The following is a 17,015-nucleotide window of genomic DNA, read 5'->3' on the forward strand; positions in this document are numbered from 1 at the left end:
TATACTTACTTGCTCCTCTCCTCTCCGCATGCGACTACGTGGGCCAGTTTGTTCCAACAGCCCAATTCTACCCATCACTTTCCTTATCCTTTGATTGGAACCGATCCTGCCCAACGAGCATACTCACCTACAACATTGCCCACCCCTAAAAAAAACCCTACACCATTGCCCTAGTTCTAAAAAAAACATACCATTGCCCTGTTTCTAAAAAAAAAAACCTACCATTGCCGCTCTCGCCCTTCTGGTGTGCTTTGCTACACACACGGGCAGAGAATTACGGGGTCAACGGAGTGGCATAGTTAGGATCTTTTGATTCGATTAAGGACTTTGATAACGCCCACACGTGTGGTGGGAGCAACACCCATAAATATGTCGATTCATTATTAGCCACGGTATTCTCTCTTGCTCCGAACTGCTGGTTGCCATTGTGGTCTGCACTCTGCACAACACACACATATTCAGTCCTTCGGTCTATCTTTAATCCACAGTGGGCAGTCACATCGCAGCGCACCATCTCATTATTGAAGACTTGTCCGTGGGGTTTTGCTGAACTATTTATATTCTTTTGAAAAACCACTGCTCAACCAGTCAATTCCTTCGAACTCAGGCTGTCTCCCACCTCCATCTATTTTTCTTTTGAAAAATCATCGCTTGTGCAACCAGATCTATCTTCAACCTTTCCGTTGTCCACAACTAGCTTGTCGTCATTGCTGCTCCAAATGTCTTGCCTCCAAAATCACATGCCTGTTAAACACACAGAATTAGACAACATGCTGCACTACCGGAATAACTGTCTATGCCGACGGCCTTTTGTTGAGGCCGTCGGCATAGGTGGAGATATGCTGACGGCCTGAGGAAAGGCCGTCGGCATACCTCAGAATATGCCGACGGCAGCCGTCAGTACATATTGTATTGTGTTGCGATGGCAATTTTCTGGTACATAAGATCGATCATGCTTGCGTTGCAATACAGCGTGAGACGCAGGGACCTGAAAAATAAGACACTCACGGACTCGCCCATCTTTCTCAGCGGAGCATGAATTTTTATGAGTTTCATACCTGGAATGAGCTCCTGTATATTGATTTTTCCTTGTACCTATTTGGTTTGCTTTTAGGGATTACACCTCTCATGCATGTGTTTTTGAGTGGAAGAACATTTTTGTTAGCAAGCGAGGAAGGGTCTATTGACTGAAGCACTTCTATCAACACATACAAGAACGCGCCTCCCTTTTTGAACACTGGAAAGCTTTGTTCTTTGACTTTGCCATACAATGTACATTTCTTTTCTCATCATGTTTAAAGCAAACCATGTATGGTTCCCAACTAGAAAAGGTAAGAAGAAAAACATGTATGGCTCATAATTTCGTCCCAAGTCTTTCCCTTGCCCCGTCAATTGGTGTAGTAGGCTACGCGGCGACGACTGCTCCTGGACTCCACTCACTACCACTCCCCCGTATATCATTCATTATGCATATTCTCCCTGAATTCTATCTCCCCACAGCCGACGATCAGCTCATCTCCAATTCAGATACCTCCTTCGTTTTGTCGCTGAAACCAATTCCAAGCCTTATATGTTCCGATGCGTCCTAGCTGCTGGTTTTTTATCTTTGTCTCCGCCTGGTGGTTGCCACTGATGCTCGTGGCAGCAGCTGAGGAAGAACAAGTGGGAGGCTGCTTCGGCTCGGCGAAGAGATGCGGCAACATCACCATCTCCCACCCATTCTGGCTCACTAACATGGGGGCGGAAAGATCGTGCGGCAACTCCGACTTCGAGGTCACTTGCTTCAACGGCACTACTCCAGCTCTCCGGAGTTCTGTACCCTCCGGTCCTGGCTTCGCAATCATCGACATCTCCTATGAGGAACGCAACATGCATGTCATCGACCTAGGCAAGCTGGAATTGTTGCACACCTACAACAGCTGCCAAGTCCCATTCTGGAACACCTCCATCAAACTCGGCCTTCCGTTCAGGATCGACCCAGTCAACCTAAACCTCATCTTGTACTACTGCACAGAGGAGGCTGGAACAGCGGCCGCCCGTCAGGACCGGGCGCTGGTCGAGTTGAGATGCAGCGACAAGAGAAACACATTTGTTCGAGTAGGAGGGCTCTACAATGGTTCAGAAAAGTACGAGGGGTACTCTCTGGAGGGGTGCATCTCTGCCTTCCTGCCGGTTCTTGGGGTATATGGCGAGGCGAATGCGAGCAGTTACGCGCGGCTCCTCAGCGATGGCTTCCTCTTGAAATGGCAACAACCGTCTGTTGCTGGTAAGCTCGCTCATCAAATTGTTTTTCATTCCATAAAAAATATTTGTGGACTTAGAAGAGCGTCATCAATGGGCAACTTATTACCTCTAAAAATCAGTTACCTTCTTTCTCTACTCTTCACCCATGCTCTTAATTTGCTTTGATGTGTTGAACTAATTATCCATGGTAATTTAAGTTCTTTTGGAGTCCTAAGTACCTGTAGTTTGGGGGTTTGTAAGAATGGCAATTGATTTGTTAAAATGAAATTGGAGGAAGCAGTCCCCCATTCTCTCAACAAAAAAACTCTTCACGGTAATATCTCGACGACTAATTACTGACTAGAGGTACTCATGATTTGCATTAACTATTGCCTCCGTCCGGAAATACTTGTCGGAGGGTTAGATGTATCTATACGTAATTTAGTTTTAGATACATCCATTTTTATCCATTTCTCTGACAAGTATTTTCGGACAGAGTATTTATCTTATCAGGAAACTTGGAATAAAGATTCTTAAAAGAAAAATGCCGAGAGAGAAATACAAGACTATATGATCTGCCCGGCATCTCACGGTGCTGATACTATTCAAGATCATTCCATGATATCGACATATCTGAAAATTCGTGCACCCACTTGATTGGCAGCTACTCATAATTTTGTCCAAGGTCTTTCCTTGCCCCGTCAATTAGGATACTAGTGGAGTGCCCATGTTAGACGTACGACCACCGTTGCCCCCACCATATGCCTTTCATTCTTAGCCAGATTATTCTCTCACAGCATATGCCATTCATTCTTAGCCAGATTATTCTCTGACAACACTAGAATGAATGGCATATGGTGGGGGCAACGGTCGTTGTACGTCTAACATGGGTACTCCACAAGTATACCAATTGACGGGGCAAGGAAAGACCTGTTAACTTTTTTGGAATGAAGGCTCAAGCAGAGCCCGGCTTTGAATTAACAAAGCCATCAACGGGCCAGGAATTACAATCACTCTTACAACAAGAAAGAAAAACAAAGAAACTGAAAACGGCAGATACAAGGTGCTACAAAAGCAGCCTACAAGCACCACAATAGAAAGCACAAGAAGATACTACAGTAAAACTAGCTTAATGCTGAAGGAGCCCTTCGACGCGAATGAAACACCGAAGCATGACAGCGAGAAAACTTCAAGAGGAAAACCCGCCTAGTGGAGATGAACACGCCCTCATCCACTCCGAAAGGAGACCGCCATCATTGAACCTTCCCTCTCCAATTCCGAAGGGGACCCCTGCCCCTCACCCTGGATCGAAGGGCGCCGGACCGTCGGCAATTGGAGCAACTCACCCTAGAGTAAGGAACGGTATATATTTTGGAGCACCTTGGGAGATTCTCCGCCTGACCAACCCACTGAGCAAAGATCACCAGGAGAAGAGCCCAACCGCAGCTCACTGGGTCATACACGAAGAAACGAAGCTGCTGAAGGACGAGGACGCCGATGGAACAAATAGCAGAGTTGATAAGCGACCGTAGCTGAGATAAGATCAATGCTCAATGAATTAATGTCCAGACCGCCCACACTTTGCTGCTCACTGGGAGAGGAACCCTATCCCCTCCCCTGCCATGGCAATGGCGCCGACTCACCGGCAAGCACACATACACACACACACGGCTGGTCTACAAGACAAATACAAGGAGCTAATCTTGTGAAAATTGGCATCCCGGCGCTACCTCCAACTGCCATGTCGCTGCTCGCCGGAAAACCACATCAAAACGCCAGTGCACACCCCCAACTCGCCCAAGACGGCACCTTCAGCAAGGTGACGGCGCGGATGCCGCGCCGCTGCCGCCAAGCCCAGAACTGGCTAAGGTTTTCACCCGGGTATGAGAAGGGAGGGGGCGGGGATCGAACCTCGACGGCGCCTCCGAGAAGGGGAACGGCGCCAGCAGGCGTCGCCGCCATTGTGACCGGAAAGCCGGCCAAAGATTTCTCTCGGACCGATCTCGCACCTCTGGCGTCCCCACCTTCCATGGATCCGGCGACCATCGACCGCCACAGACCACATCCAGTGGGGAAAAGGCGAAGGAAGGGGGAGGAAGGACCTCCAGATCTGACTCGCAGCCAGGGGCACCAGGCCACCCGCTGCGTCCTGCGCCCGACGCCTCCACCGCTCGCCGCCCGCACAGCCAAGGGGGAGGAGGAGCACCAACGAGCGCCGCTTGCCGCAGAGCCGGCATCGCCGCACCGCCCGAGGCCGCCGCCTCGGCTTCCGAAGCCCTCCGCGAGAAGTTCTCTCGTATGAGGCCTCCAAAGACCTGTTAAATCGCTCCTCCCGCCATGGTATCTCTGAATCGCTGAATATATCTTCGCAGCATGGTGGCATGCAGATTGGCCTTGCTAGTGTTGTCTTTCCGACTTTCCGTGCGGATTTAACTATGGCCTTCTCGTTCTGTCAGGCTGATATTTAGGTGGCTAGATGTGTTCAACGTTTCAGATTTTACAGTTAAGACTAAAATAAAACACACTTTATAATACCAGGACGTTAGTTTACCAGTACTGTGTACAGACACTGTTACCAGTCAAGCACGTTCAACCAACTAACTCAACCATGGTCAACAAGAGCGTGCACCAGCCGGCACTGATCCACATGATGAGCCTGATCTAGACCGAGGATGGAATTCGCGTGTGTGGACGATGGTTGCCCAGCCACAAAGCACTCAAATGTCCCTGCACACACGACTCGGTCATTGACTCCCCTCTCCTCGCATACATGTGCAGTTCATCGACTTGGTACCAAAAAATTCTCGACCAAAGTTCTCCGCGATGTTCCCATGGCTTGGGCCGCCTTGCCTCTACCTATCCTTCCTCATCATCTCCACGATGCCGGCGCTGTTGCTTGAGGCAGCCTGCGAACCCGAGCGATGTGGCAACCTGAGCATCTCAGCCCCGTTCGGGGTCGTCTCGGGTTCTGAGGAGAACAGGTGCGCGCAGTTCGGGTTCCAGGTCCACTGCACCGACGGCGTCCCCTACCTCGGGTACTACAAGCCGGAGTACAGGCTTCAGATCCTCGACATCTTCTACAACAACGGTTCCTTGCTAGTCTCCGACGTCCACAAGATCAGAGGCTTCAATCTCTCCGACAAGAAAGGATGCCATGTCCCGACGGCCAGCACCGCCACCAAAGTCGGGCCTCCGTTCTCGATAAGTCCTCTGAATCAGAACCTCGTCTTCTACAACTGCACCAAGGTGCCGGCAGGCCAAGCAGGGCTGGTGGACACGGTGTGCCGCAACAACACTTTTGTCCGGGCGGGAGGACTGTACAATGAGACGGGCAGGATCGGCAGCGGGTATGCTTTGCTGGGCTGCAACGCCTCAGTCGTGCCGGTGCTGGGAGCAACCGGCGAGGTGAACGCCAGAGACTATGAGCAGCTCATCAGCGGTGGCTTCCTTCTGACATGGCAGTCGCCGAGTGGCGGTAGTGGTAAGCTCACTCATCCTCGTCATTCGTCAAATACTTCTCGGCAGCAACTAGGCAGTAGGCACCGGGCAGTAGATAAGTGCCTAGGATTGGATGCTTCCACGCGACAATTTTGCCCGCTTATATTAGATGATCGAAATCACCTGCCGTTGGCGTAGAGTCCCTAGTTTAGTTCATGAAAGCTGAACAAAACTGTTGCTTATTGATGATTTGGTGCGGCATACAAGAGTATATAAGAGGGTACAAACCGACTTGGGTAGGGGTACAAAACTGAATTGGACTAGAAGTCGTATACCATAATGACTACTCTAACATCCCCGCAGTATCAACGACAGGCTCGACGACGTTGAGACTGAAACAGATATCTTGAAACGGCTTAGTAAGCAGTGCCTTGGTGAAAATGTCAGCAAACTGAGCCGTAGAGGGAACATGAAGCACCCGAACCTGACCAAGAGCAACCTTTTCATGAACAAAATGAATATCAATCTCAATATGCTTTGTGCGTCGGTGTTGAACTGGATTGCTGGTCATGTAGACTGCTGATATGTTGTCACAGTAGACAATAGTGGCCTGCTCAATAGGCCTGTGTAGCTCGGAGAGTAACTGCCGAATCCAGATTGTATCTACAACGGCATGTGCCACAGCGCGATACTCAGCCTCGGCCGACGAACGTGAGACTGTAACCTGTCTTTTTGAAGACCAAGAAATCAAATTGTTACCAAGAAAAACACAAAAACCGGAAGTGGACCTTCGAGTGTCAGGACAACCAGCCCAGTCTGCATCAGAGTATGCGGTAAGTGAGTTTGGAGAAGAATTATTGAGGTGGAGACCATGATTGAGAGTTCCTTTTAAATACCGAAGAATGCGTTTAACATGATTATAGTGAGGAACCCGGGGATCATGCATATAGAGACATGCTTGTTGAACAGCAAAAGAGATTTCAGGACGAGTAATGGTGAGATATTGGAGAGCACCTGTTAGGCTACGATAGAGAGTAGGATCGAAAAAGGGTTCACCGGTAGCCGAAAGTTTAAAACTAGTATCGACAGGAGTGTGAGATGATTGACAGTCAAGCATACCAGCACGATTAAGAAGATCAAGAATATACTGGCGTTGGGAAAGAAAAAGGCTGGAGGAATCTCGAACAACAGCAATGCCTAAGAAATGATGAAGGAGTCCTAGGTCAGTCATAGAAAATTCAGATCTAAGAAGAGAGACAATATGATCTAAGAACTTTTGAGAGGAGGCGGTAAGAATGGTATCATCTACATAGAGAAGTAAATAGGCAGTGTCAGAAGTTTGATGATACACAAAAAGAGAGGTGTCGGAGAGAGATGGAGTGAAGCCTATTGTTTGAATGAAGGAGGAGAAGCGTTGAAACCAAGCTCGTGGGGCCTGTTTAAGACCGTAGAGAGATTTCTGAAGAAGACATACATGAGTTGGAAATGATGGATTTTTAAAACCCAGAGGTTGCTCGCAGTAGACAGTTTCTTGAAGGGAACCATGGAGGAAAGCATTTTTAACATCAAGTTGGTGAATGGGCCATGAAGAGGAGACAACAACACTAAGAACGGTGCGAATGGTGCTAGGTTTAACAACAGGAGAGAAGGTTTCTTCGTAATCAATTCCTTGTTGCTGAGAAAAGCCACGACAAACCCACCTGGCTTTATATCGTGAGAGGCTCGCATCGGAGTGGAACTTTTGGCGAAAAATCCATTTGCCAGAAACAATATTTGTATTGGGAGGACGAGGAACAAGTTGCCAGGTGTTGTTTTGAAGTAAGCATTATATTCTTCTTGCATGGCAGCGGCCCAATTGGGATCAAGTAGAGCAGTTTTGTAATTCTTTGGAAGAGAAGTGAGAGATACGGAGGTATGAAGGTTTAGGCGGTCTTGGGGTTGATGAAATCCTGATTTGGCCCTAGTACGCATGCGATGATCATTAATCGGGGCTGCTGTAGGAATAGCACGAGGGGGTAAGGTGGGTACTGGTGAGTCCGGCGCAGCGGAAGAGTCGGACGAAGGAGTAGGGCTGGGTAGTGGAGTGGGAGCAGGGCTGGGTGGTGGAGTGGGAGTAGGGGCCGGGGGTGTTGGGGAGGGAGCAGGGGTCGGGGGTGTTGGGGACGTCTCGGGTGGGGTGAGTGTATGGTTGGGATTGGCTATGGTGGGTGTTAATGGTGGTGGTGATAAGTTGTGTTCGGCAGGTAGGGGAGTATATAGTTGGAAAGGATGGGGAGAGGGGGTGTTTGCGGAGCTAGGGGTGTTGGATGGTGTAGTAGTGCGTTGTGAGAAAGGAAAAATGTGCTCAGCAAACGTGACATGACACGAGACATGAACGTGTCCGGTGTGAAGGTCAAGACAGCGATAGCCTTTGTGCTCGTCAGAGAAGCCGAGAAAAGCACATGGGATAGAGCGTGGTGACAATTTATTTGCAGAAGTGGCGTAGGCATTGGGAAAACAGAGACAGCCGAAAACACGAACCGCGGAGTAGTCGGGGTGGGAAAGAAAGAGGGAATAATAGGGAGTAGTGTTGGGTTTAGTTTTGGAAGGTCGAATATTTAGAAGGAAGGTGGCCATGTGTAGGGCTTCAGCCCAAAACTTGGAAGGCATAGATGATTGAATGAGGAGAGTGCGAACTATATCATTGAGGGTGCGAAGAGAGCGTTCTGCTTTACCATTTTGAGGGGAGGTGTAGGGACATGAGAACCTAAGCAGGATGCCATGTTGTAAGAAGAAAGTACGATTTTTAATGTTATCAAACTCGCGACCATTGTCATATTGGATAAAGCGAATTGGGAGGAAGAAGTGAACAGACACATAGCATTGAAAATTAAGGAAAAGAGAATGGACCTCGGATTTGTTGCGTAGAGGAAAAGTCCAGACAAAGTGGGTGAAATCATTTAGGATAACAAGGTAGTATTTAAAACCCGAAACACTTGCAATAGGAGAGTTCCATAAATTACAATGTATTAATTCAAAGGGATAAGTGCTACAAGAACTAGAGGAATTAAAGGAAATGTAACACCCCAGTAGTTAAGCTACACTGACCTCGCACTAATGGTGCCATGTCATCAAGATTAGCTTAGCCAAATTGCCTCTTGATAAAAATCAAAGCCAATTTCAAATTTAAAATAAAGTCAAATACATTTTTCTTCAAACTGTAAAACTAAAATGTTCCCACTATTCTATAAATTCCCCTGATCACTGCTGTGATGTAGCCAACATCATTTGACTCACCAGTTAATCCCTAATAAAATATAAAGTGGTCTGACAGGAATAAAAATAAACGTCTTGAAATAAACAAATGTTTATGTAGTTCTAATTGACTTGAAACGTTGTGGGCCTCTCCAAAATAATAACTAATATTTATGTGACAAGTTTCATAGTCAACTAAATTTATTTGGTATGAAATTTAAATGCAAAACAGTGATTGAAATGTTTGACAGAAAAGGAGGTAAGAGAAAAGGCCGAGGGAACTATTACGCACTCGGCCTACTCCTACAGTACAAGGCCCAGCCCACAACCAGCCATCCCCTACCTTGCTACAGAGAAGAGATCGTGGCGGCCATCCAGGCTGCCATGGCCAACGATGGCGCTGTGTCGACCATCCCCCGGCTTCCTTGGGCTATAAGACCGACCCCCGCGACCCCGGGACAAACCCTAGCCCCTTTCCCCCCACTCCCCGCGCCGTTGCTCTCTCCCCCACACACACCCAACGCCACCATCGTCGCGTCGATCCCGCGGCCACCGACCTCCCTTCGTCGCGCCAAGATGTCCAAAAGCATTCTCCTCGTCGTCTCCTTCGTCCTCGAACAGTGAATCAAGCCGGGAAGGCCCGTACGCTCGCCATCGAGCTCGTCGTCACTGCGTACATCATCGTCACCGCCGTCGATGGCCGCCACTTCGACCGTCCCCGGCCCCACCGACCACTGCGTCGTGACCGCTGTGAGCACCCGCATCGAACCCCTCTTGCCTTGTCCCTGAATTCGAGCTCGAGCATGTTCCTCTGCAACCACCGTAGCTTATCGTCCATCATATCTGTCGAACCCGATGTTGCCGTGCTGCCCAGACCTCGGCAGTGATGCGCACGAGCTCCTGGAGCTCACAGGAGGCCATAGCGCTCTTTGTTCTTCCCGCTAGTGCATCGTAGCGCCGTTGCCGCTTGTATCCGAGTCGCCGCCGCCCCTGTAGCTCGTCCCGTGCACGACGTGGCTGCACCCTTGCGACGCCCGCGTGTGCGCGTGCCGCGCCTTGGTCGCGCCCGTGCGCGTCGTGCCTGCTATTCGCGCCGCTACTGCCTGCTGCTGCGCGCTGCACGCTGCTGGCCGGCACCCATGCGCTGCACTGCCCACTGCTGCTTCTACTATGCCGCTGCTGCTGCTCTTATTTCTGTTGCCTGATGCCTGCTTAGCCACTGCCCCGTTGCTTTGTTGCTTCTGCCAATGGAGGCCGGCCCTTGTTTAGATTTAGTTATAGGGTTAGTTGGTATTTACTTAGTGCTAATTTAGCCTAAGCAAATGACGTGTGGGATCACCCATGTTAATAACCATTTTATTAAACTAAAGGCAATGACACACGGGACCCAGTTGCACTATTCCACAGTTGACTGGGTCAACCCAACCCCCTGACCCCACCTGTAATAGACCCTAGCTAGAGAAGTACTAGGTGACAAAAGTTATTCTTTTTTCCCTTTTTCGAATTCAATTAATTTCAGAAAAACATTAAAACTTAGGAAATTCATAGTAATTAAACCGTAACTTCGATGAAAATACTTTATACATGAAAGTTGCTCAGAACGACGAGACGAATCCGGATACGCAACCCGTTCGTCCGCCACACACTCCTAGCATATCGAACACGCAACTTTCCCCCTCCGGTTCATCTGTCCGAAAACGCGAAACACCGGGAATACTTTCTCGGATGTTTCCCCTCTTCGCCGGTATCACCTCCTGCCGCGTTAGATCACCTCTAACACCGCGTATTGCCATGTTATGCTTTGATTGCTCTGTTATTTACTGTGTCCCCCCTCCGTTACTTCTTTCCGGTAGACCCCGAGACCGCTGCCGGTACCCCTGTGATCGACTACATCGACGACGAACCCTTCTTGCCAGAGCAACCAGGCAAGCCCCCCCTTGATCACCAGATATCGCCTATTCTTCTCTATACTGCTTGCATTAGAGTAGTGTAGCATGTTACTGCTTTCCGTTAATCCTATCCTGATGCATAGCCTGTCATTGTTGCTACAGTTGTTACCCTTATCTGCTATCCTACTGCTTAGTATAGGATGCTAGTGTTCCATCAGTGGCCCTACACTCTTGTCCGTCTGCCATGCTATACTACTGGGCCGTGATCACTTCGGGAGGTGATCACGGGTATATACTATATACATTATATACATGACACATGTGGTGACTAAAGTCGGGTCGGCTCGAGGAGTACCCGCAAGTGATTCTGATGAGGGGGCTGAAAGGACAGGTGGCTCCACCCCGGTAGAGGTGGGCCTGGGTTCCTGACGGCCCCCGACTGTTACTTTGTGGCGGAGCGACAGGGCAGGTTGAGACCACCTAGGAGAGAGGTGGGCCTGGCCCTGGTCGGCGTTCGCGGATACTTAACACGCTTAACGAGATCTTGGTATTTGATCTGAGTCTGGCCATTTGGTCTATACGCACTAACCATCTACGTGGGAGTAGTTATGGGTATCCCGACGTCGTGGTATCAGCCGAAGCTCTTTTGACGTCAGCGACTGAGTGGCGCGCGCCGCATTGGACCGTAAGCTCGCGCTTGTATTAAGGGGGCTAGGTCTGCTTCCGGCCACGTACGCAACGTGCAGGTGTGCATAGGGCGATGGGCCCAGACCCCTGCGCGCATAGGTTTAGACCGGCGTGCTGACCTCTCAGTTGAGCCTAGGTGGGGCTGCGACGTGTTGATCTTACGAGGCCGGGCATGACCCAGAAAAGTGTGTCCGGCCAAATGGGATCGAGCGTGTTGGGTTATGTGGTGCACCCCTGCAGGGAAGTTTATCTATTCGAATAGCCGTGTCCCTCGGTAAAAGGACGACCCGGAGTTGTACCTTGACCTTATGACAACTAGAACTGGATACTGAATAAAATACACCCTTCCAAGTGCCAGATACAACCCGGTGATCGCTCTCTAACAAGGCGACGAGGAGGGGATTGCCGGGTAGGATTATGCTATACGATGCTACTTGGAGGAGTTCAATCTACTCTCTTCTACATGCTGCAAGATGGAGATGTCCAGAAGCGTAGTCTTCGACAGGACTAGCTATCCCCCTCTTATTCTGGCATTCTGCAGTTCAGTCCACTGATATGCCCCTTTACACATATACCCATGCATATGTAGTGTAGCTCCTTGCTTGCGAGTACTTTGGATGAGTACTCACGGTTGCTTCTCTCCCTCTTTCCCCCTTTTCTTTTCTATCTGGTTGTCACAACCAGATGCTGGAGTCCAGGAGCCAGACGCCACCGTCGACGACGACACCTACGACACTGGAGGTGCCTACTACTACGTGCAGGCCGCTGACGACGACCAGGAGTAGTTAGGAGGTCCCAGGCAGGAGGCCTTGCCTTTTCGATCGTTGCTACTTTTGTGCTAGCCTTCTTAAGGCAAACTTGTTTAACTTATGTCTGTACTCAGATATTGTTGCTTCCGCTGACTCGTCTATGATCGAGCACTTGTATTCGAGCCCTCGAGGCCCCTGGCTTGTATTATAATGCTGGTATGACTTATTTATGTTGTAGAGTTGTGTTGTGATATCTTCCCGTGAGTCCCTGATCGTGATCGTACACATTTGCGTGCATGATTCTTCGACAGGACTAGCTATCCCCCTCTTATTCTGGCATTCTGCAGTTCAGTCCACTGATATGCCCCTTTACACATATACCCATGCATATGTAGTGTAGCTCCTTGCTTGCGAGTACTTTGGATGAGTACTCACGGTTGCTTCTCTCCCTCTTTTCCCCCTTTTCTTTTCTATCTGGTTGTCACAACCAAATGCTGGAGTCCAGGAGCCAGACGCCACCGTCGACGACGACACCTACGACACTGGAGGTGCCTACTACTACGTGCAGGCCGCTGACGACGACCAGGAGTAGTTAGGAGGTCCCAGGCAGGAGGCCTTGCCTTTTCGATCGTTGCTACTTTTGTGCTAGCCTTCTTAAGGCAAACTTGTTTAACTTATGTCTGTACTCAGATATTGTTGCTTCCGCTGACTCGTCTATGATCGAGCACTTGTATTCGAGCCCTCGAGGCCCCTGGCTTGTATTATAATGCTGGTATGACTTATTTATGTTGTAGAGTTGTGTTGTGATATCTTCCCGTGAGTCCCTGATCGTGATCGTACACATTTGCGTGCATGATTCTTCGACAAGACTAGCTATCCCCCTCTTATTCTGGCATTCTGCAGTTCAGTCCACTGATATGCCCCTTTACACATATACCCATGCATATGTAGTGTAGCTCCTTGCTTGCGAGTACTTTGGATGAGTACTCACGGTTGCTTCTCTCCCTCTTTTCCCCCTTTTCTTTTCTATCTGGTTGTCACAACCAGATGCTGGAGTCCAGGAGCCAGACGCCACCGTCGACGACGACACCTACGACACTGGAGGTGCCTACTACTACGTGCAGGCCGCTGACGACGACCAGGAGTAGTTAGGAGGTCCCAGGCAGGAGGCCTTGCCTTTTCGATCGTTGCTACTTTTGTGCTAGCCTTCTTAAGGCAAACTTGTTTAACTTATGTCTGTACTCAGATATTGTTGCTTCCGCTGACTCGTCTATGATCGAGCACTTGTATTCGAGCCCTTGAGGCCCCTGGCTTGTATTATAATGCTTGTATGACTTATTTATGTTGTAGAGTTGTGTTGTGATATCTTCCCATGAGTCCCTGATCGTGATCGTACACATTTGCGTGCATGATTAGTGTACGGTCAAATCGGGGGCGTCACAGGGAAGACGCACATGTTTGCCTAATTGACAAGACTCGCAAAACACAGAATTATGAGAGTCTCTATTACATGGTATGGTAAATTCACTAAGTATAGAAGCTAAGACGGCGGGGTTGCGATGGCCCAAGCGACGATGCCAGAGATCGACGGAGGCCAGCATGGATGTTGGAGGGGTGGCGGCAGGAACTCCATTAAGAGAATAAATATCACCGGAGCTATTGAAGCGAGCGATCTCGGCCTTGGTCAGGTAATCCTTCACAGATAAACCAAAAGGGTCAAATTCAGCCGAAACTAGATTGTCGCAAGTAAATTGGCGAACAGAGATAAGATTTTTAATGAGGGCGGGTGCAACTAGAACATCACGAAGTAAAAGAGGTTTGGTGGAAGAGGGAAGTTGAGCCTGACCAACACAATATATAGGAATAGATGATCCATCTCCAAGGATAATGGAAGGGAAAGGAGATTTAGTGCAAGAAGATAACCAATTACTAGATGCGGACATATGACTAGAGGCCCCTGAATCAAAGATCCAATCCGTACCTGAGTTTCCTTGTGCAGCAAAGTTATTCATGGCCTGGAGAAAGGCAGCTTGATCCCAGCTCGGCGTCGCAGGCGAGGGTGCCGTCGGAAGCAGTGCCGGCGGATACGATGGTGAAGGCAGTAGGGCCGGCTGGGGAGTGTAGCAGGCATTGGCCGGCTGTGGTGGGGGTGGCGTCGGGAGCACGGCCGGCTGAGGTGTGTAGTAGGCGCCGCCGTCGGTGCTGTAATGACCATAAGGAGCATACGTCGGGGCGGCGTGATAGGCATTGGCCGGTTGTCGGGGGTTGAGAACCCCGGGAGCACCAGTAGGCGGCCGAAGGCCGGGTTGCCAGGCACCTGAGTATGCCGGCGGAGCACCGAGGGTGGACGGAGCAGACCAGGGCATGGGCCATGCTTGAACAAGCCCCGTCCAAGGATCATGAGGAGACCGCCATGCAACCGCAGATGGAGCACTGGTGGGTGGTGCAGGACTCGGTGCTGGTGATGTTGTAGGCGGAACCGAACGAGTCGACGGCGGCCTGTAGATAGGGTTTTTGCCGCGGTAGTTCGGACTAGGATGCCAGCCTGGGGCGGTTGAACAGATGACGATGCGGACGGCCCGGCGGCAGGAGCCGGCCTGGAAGGCGGCGCTGGTGTAGACGGCAGAGGAGGATGAGCCGCAGCATGAAAGACCTTGGGGCGAGAGTCCTTGCGAGCTTGTGTTTCCGCCGCGAGTTGTAGCAAGGAACGAACTTCAGCGAAGGTAGGAGGGGGCCGTATCATCGGTATGAACGAGGCTTGCTTGGCAAAGTCTTCGCTGAGGCCGACGACGACGATATTGATTAGCTGTGAGTCGCTAACTGTATCGCCGAGTTCGCGGAGCTCATCACCAATGGTCTTAACGCGCTGGCAGAACAGGTTCACCGGGGCGTCTCCTTGCACCATATTGCGAAGCTCGGTGTGGAGAGCGTTTTTCCGAGCGTTGGTGTTGCTTTGGAAGAGCTGACGGAGGGAGTGCCAGATGTTGGCAGCGGTGGCGCCGTCGTGATCGAGCATGTTGAAGATTTCGGTGGTGATGCGGGTGTCGAACCACTGGACGATCGCGGGATCGTCTTTCAACCATTGCGGATCGTCGGGGCGGGGAAGACAGTTGGCGACGACATGCGAGCGCAGGTTGCAGCGGCCGAGGTGGAGATCGAAGAGATGTCTCCAATGATAATAGTTGTGGGCGGCGAGATCAAGAACTATGGGGATGTAGGGGCTGACGTCGGAGATTGTGTCAGCAAGAGATATTGGTGCGGCGAGGATGAGTGCAGGGTAGTTTTGTGGAGCTATGGTGAGGCCGGGAGAGAAGCGGCCGCGGCGTTGGCAGCCTTGGCGATGAGTGCGGCCTGGCGCTCGAAGTAGCTGGGCGGCGGCGGCGGCGGTGGCGTTGGCGGAGCCATACCCTAAACCCTGGGACCGGTATCTGATACCATGAAAGCTGAATAAAACTGTTGCTTATTGATGATTTGGTGCGGCATACAAGAGTATATAAGAGGGTACAAACCGACTTGGGGTAGGATACAACTGACTTGGACTAGAAGTCGTATACCATAATGACTATTCTAACAGTTCAAACAAGCTGGAGCATAGTTGAAGATTGATTAGGAATGACAATATACATTTAAAATGACTAGTGAGATATGGATTCCTCTAACAAAAAGGTGAGAGATGCGAGACCTGTCACCGTCTGCCATTGCTAGTGGTAATATGGCACCATCTGTGCACCGTCCTGGATTTGGCAGGAACTGGCATCGGGGACTGCCCCACCTGAGTCTCTAGCAGCGGTCAGTGCCGGTACAGCAACGCGACCATGGAGTTTGTGTGCCTCTACCCGGATAGCATAATGCGGTCGACATGTGCCAGTAATCCTCTAAATTAATCTGCATCATCATTCTAAGATCAAAATTCCAGAACATAGGAATAAACGATTAATAAATGCGATATTTGTTTTCAATGATGAATCGTACCGATTCTATGGAGCTTGGGGTGGGGTACTTGGTCAAGCTTTAGTCCACGGGCACCAATCACATCGCGTCCCCACCCCATGTGGCTGAGAGACTATTGCACCTTGTTTTCGTTCCGCTGGACGATTTACTCTTTTGAAAACCCATCTGCTGCTGAATAATCAGGCTGTTGATTTAAGCAAGAATTTTTCTCACTTAGATGATGGAAATCGTCTACTTCTAGCCTCAAGTCCCCAGTTACAACCAAGCTGGAGCATATTTCAAAAATTGATTTGAATGAAATACATTTAGAGTGTGGTTTTCTGTAGCTCAGGCTACATGGTACCCCTTATCTTTGCCATCCATTTCTGAATTGTGATCCATGCAGACGCATTTGTTTTTTTTGTTTTTCTCAAACGACACAACATATAAACTTCAAATTTTGCAGAACAACATTACATTCTAACTACAATCTGAGAAAAAACTTTCAGATTTTTTCATGCATTTTAAATACTTAAAATAATATTTTTAGTCAGACAAAATCTCATTTTGTATATATATCAGACCAAAAAATCTGGAACACCGATCTGGAACACCTCTGCCAAACTCAGCATCTGGTTCAGGATCTATCCTGGCAATATGAACCTCATCTTGTACAATTGCACGGAGAAGGGCGCGGCGGCGGCTGTGGCTGTGGCTCGTCGGGACAGAGAGCTGGCGCAGACGGGGGTGAGGTGCGGGAACGGGAGCAAGGCGTTTGCCCGCGCGCGAGTGCGTTACGACGCCACTGGGAACTACTCTGGCTACGCTTTGGACGGCTGCGACGCTATCGTCGTGCCGGTGCTGG

General features: G+C 49.8%; 1 protein-coding gene across 1 annotated transcript; it reads left to right on the plus strand.

Moving 5' to 3' along the window:
- The first annotated feature begins 4,920 nt into the window (after window positions 1-4,920).
- Window positions 4,921-12,420, plus strand: LOC123076969 (uncharacterized). Its single transcript, XM_044499143.1, has 2 exons — window positions 4,921-5,704; window positions 12,156-12,420. Exons 1-2 carry the CDS (start codon window positions 5,047-5,049, stop codon window positions 12,254-12,256), a joined length of 759 nt encoding a protein of 252 aa, XP_044355078.1. The 5' UTR covers window positions 4,921-5,046; the 3' UTR covers window positions 12,257-12,420.
- Window positions 12,421-17,015: the final 4,595 nt, after the last annotated feature.

The sequence above is a fragment of the Triticum aestivum genome, chromosome 3D (genome assembly GCF_018294505.1).
Source record: "Triticum aestivum cultivar Chinese Spring chromosome 3D, IWGSC CS RefSeq v2.1, whole genome shotgun sequence".
In the NCBI taxonomy this organism is placed as follows: domain Eukaryota; kingdom Viridiplantae; phylum Streptophyta; class Magnoliopsida; order Poales; family Poaceae; genus Triticum; species Triticum aestivum.

Excerpts from the sequence above, each read along its gene's own strand:
- LOC123076969 (XM_044499143.1), top strand. The coding sequence starts at position 5,047 with ATGTTCCCATGGCTTGGGCCGCCTTGCCTCTACCTATCCTTCCTCATC. Across the intron at positions 5,705-12,155 it reads GTCGCCGAGTGGCGGTAGTG|ATGCTGGAGTCCAGGAGCCA; the intron begins GTAAGCTCACTC and ends TGTCACAACCAG.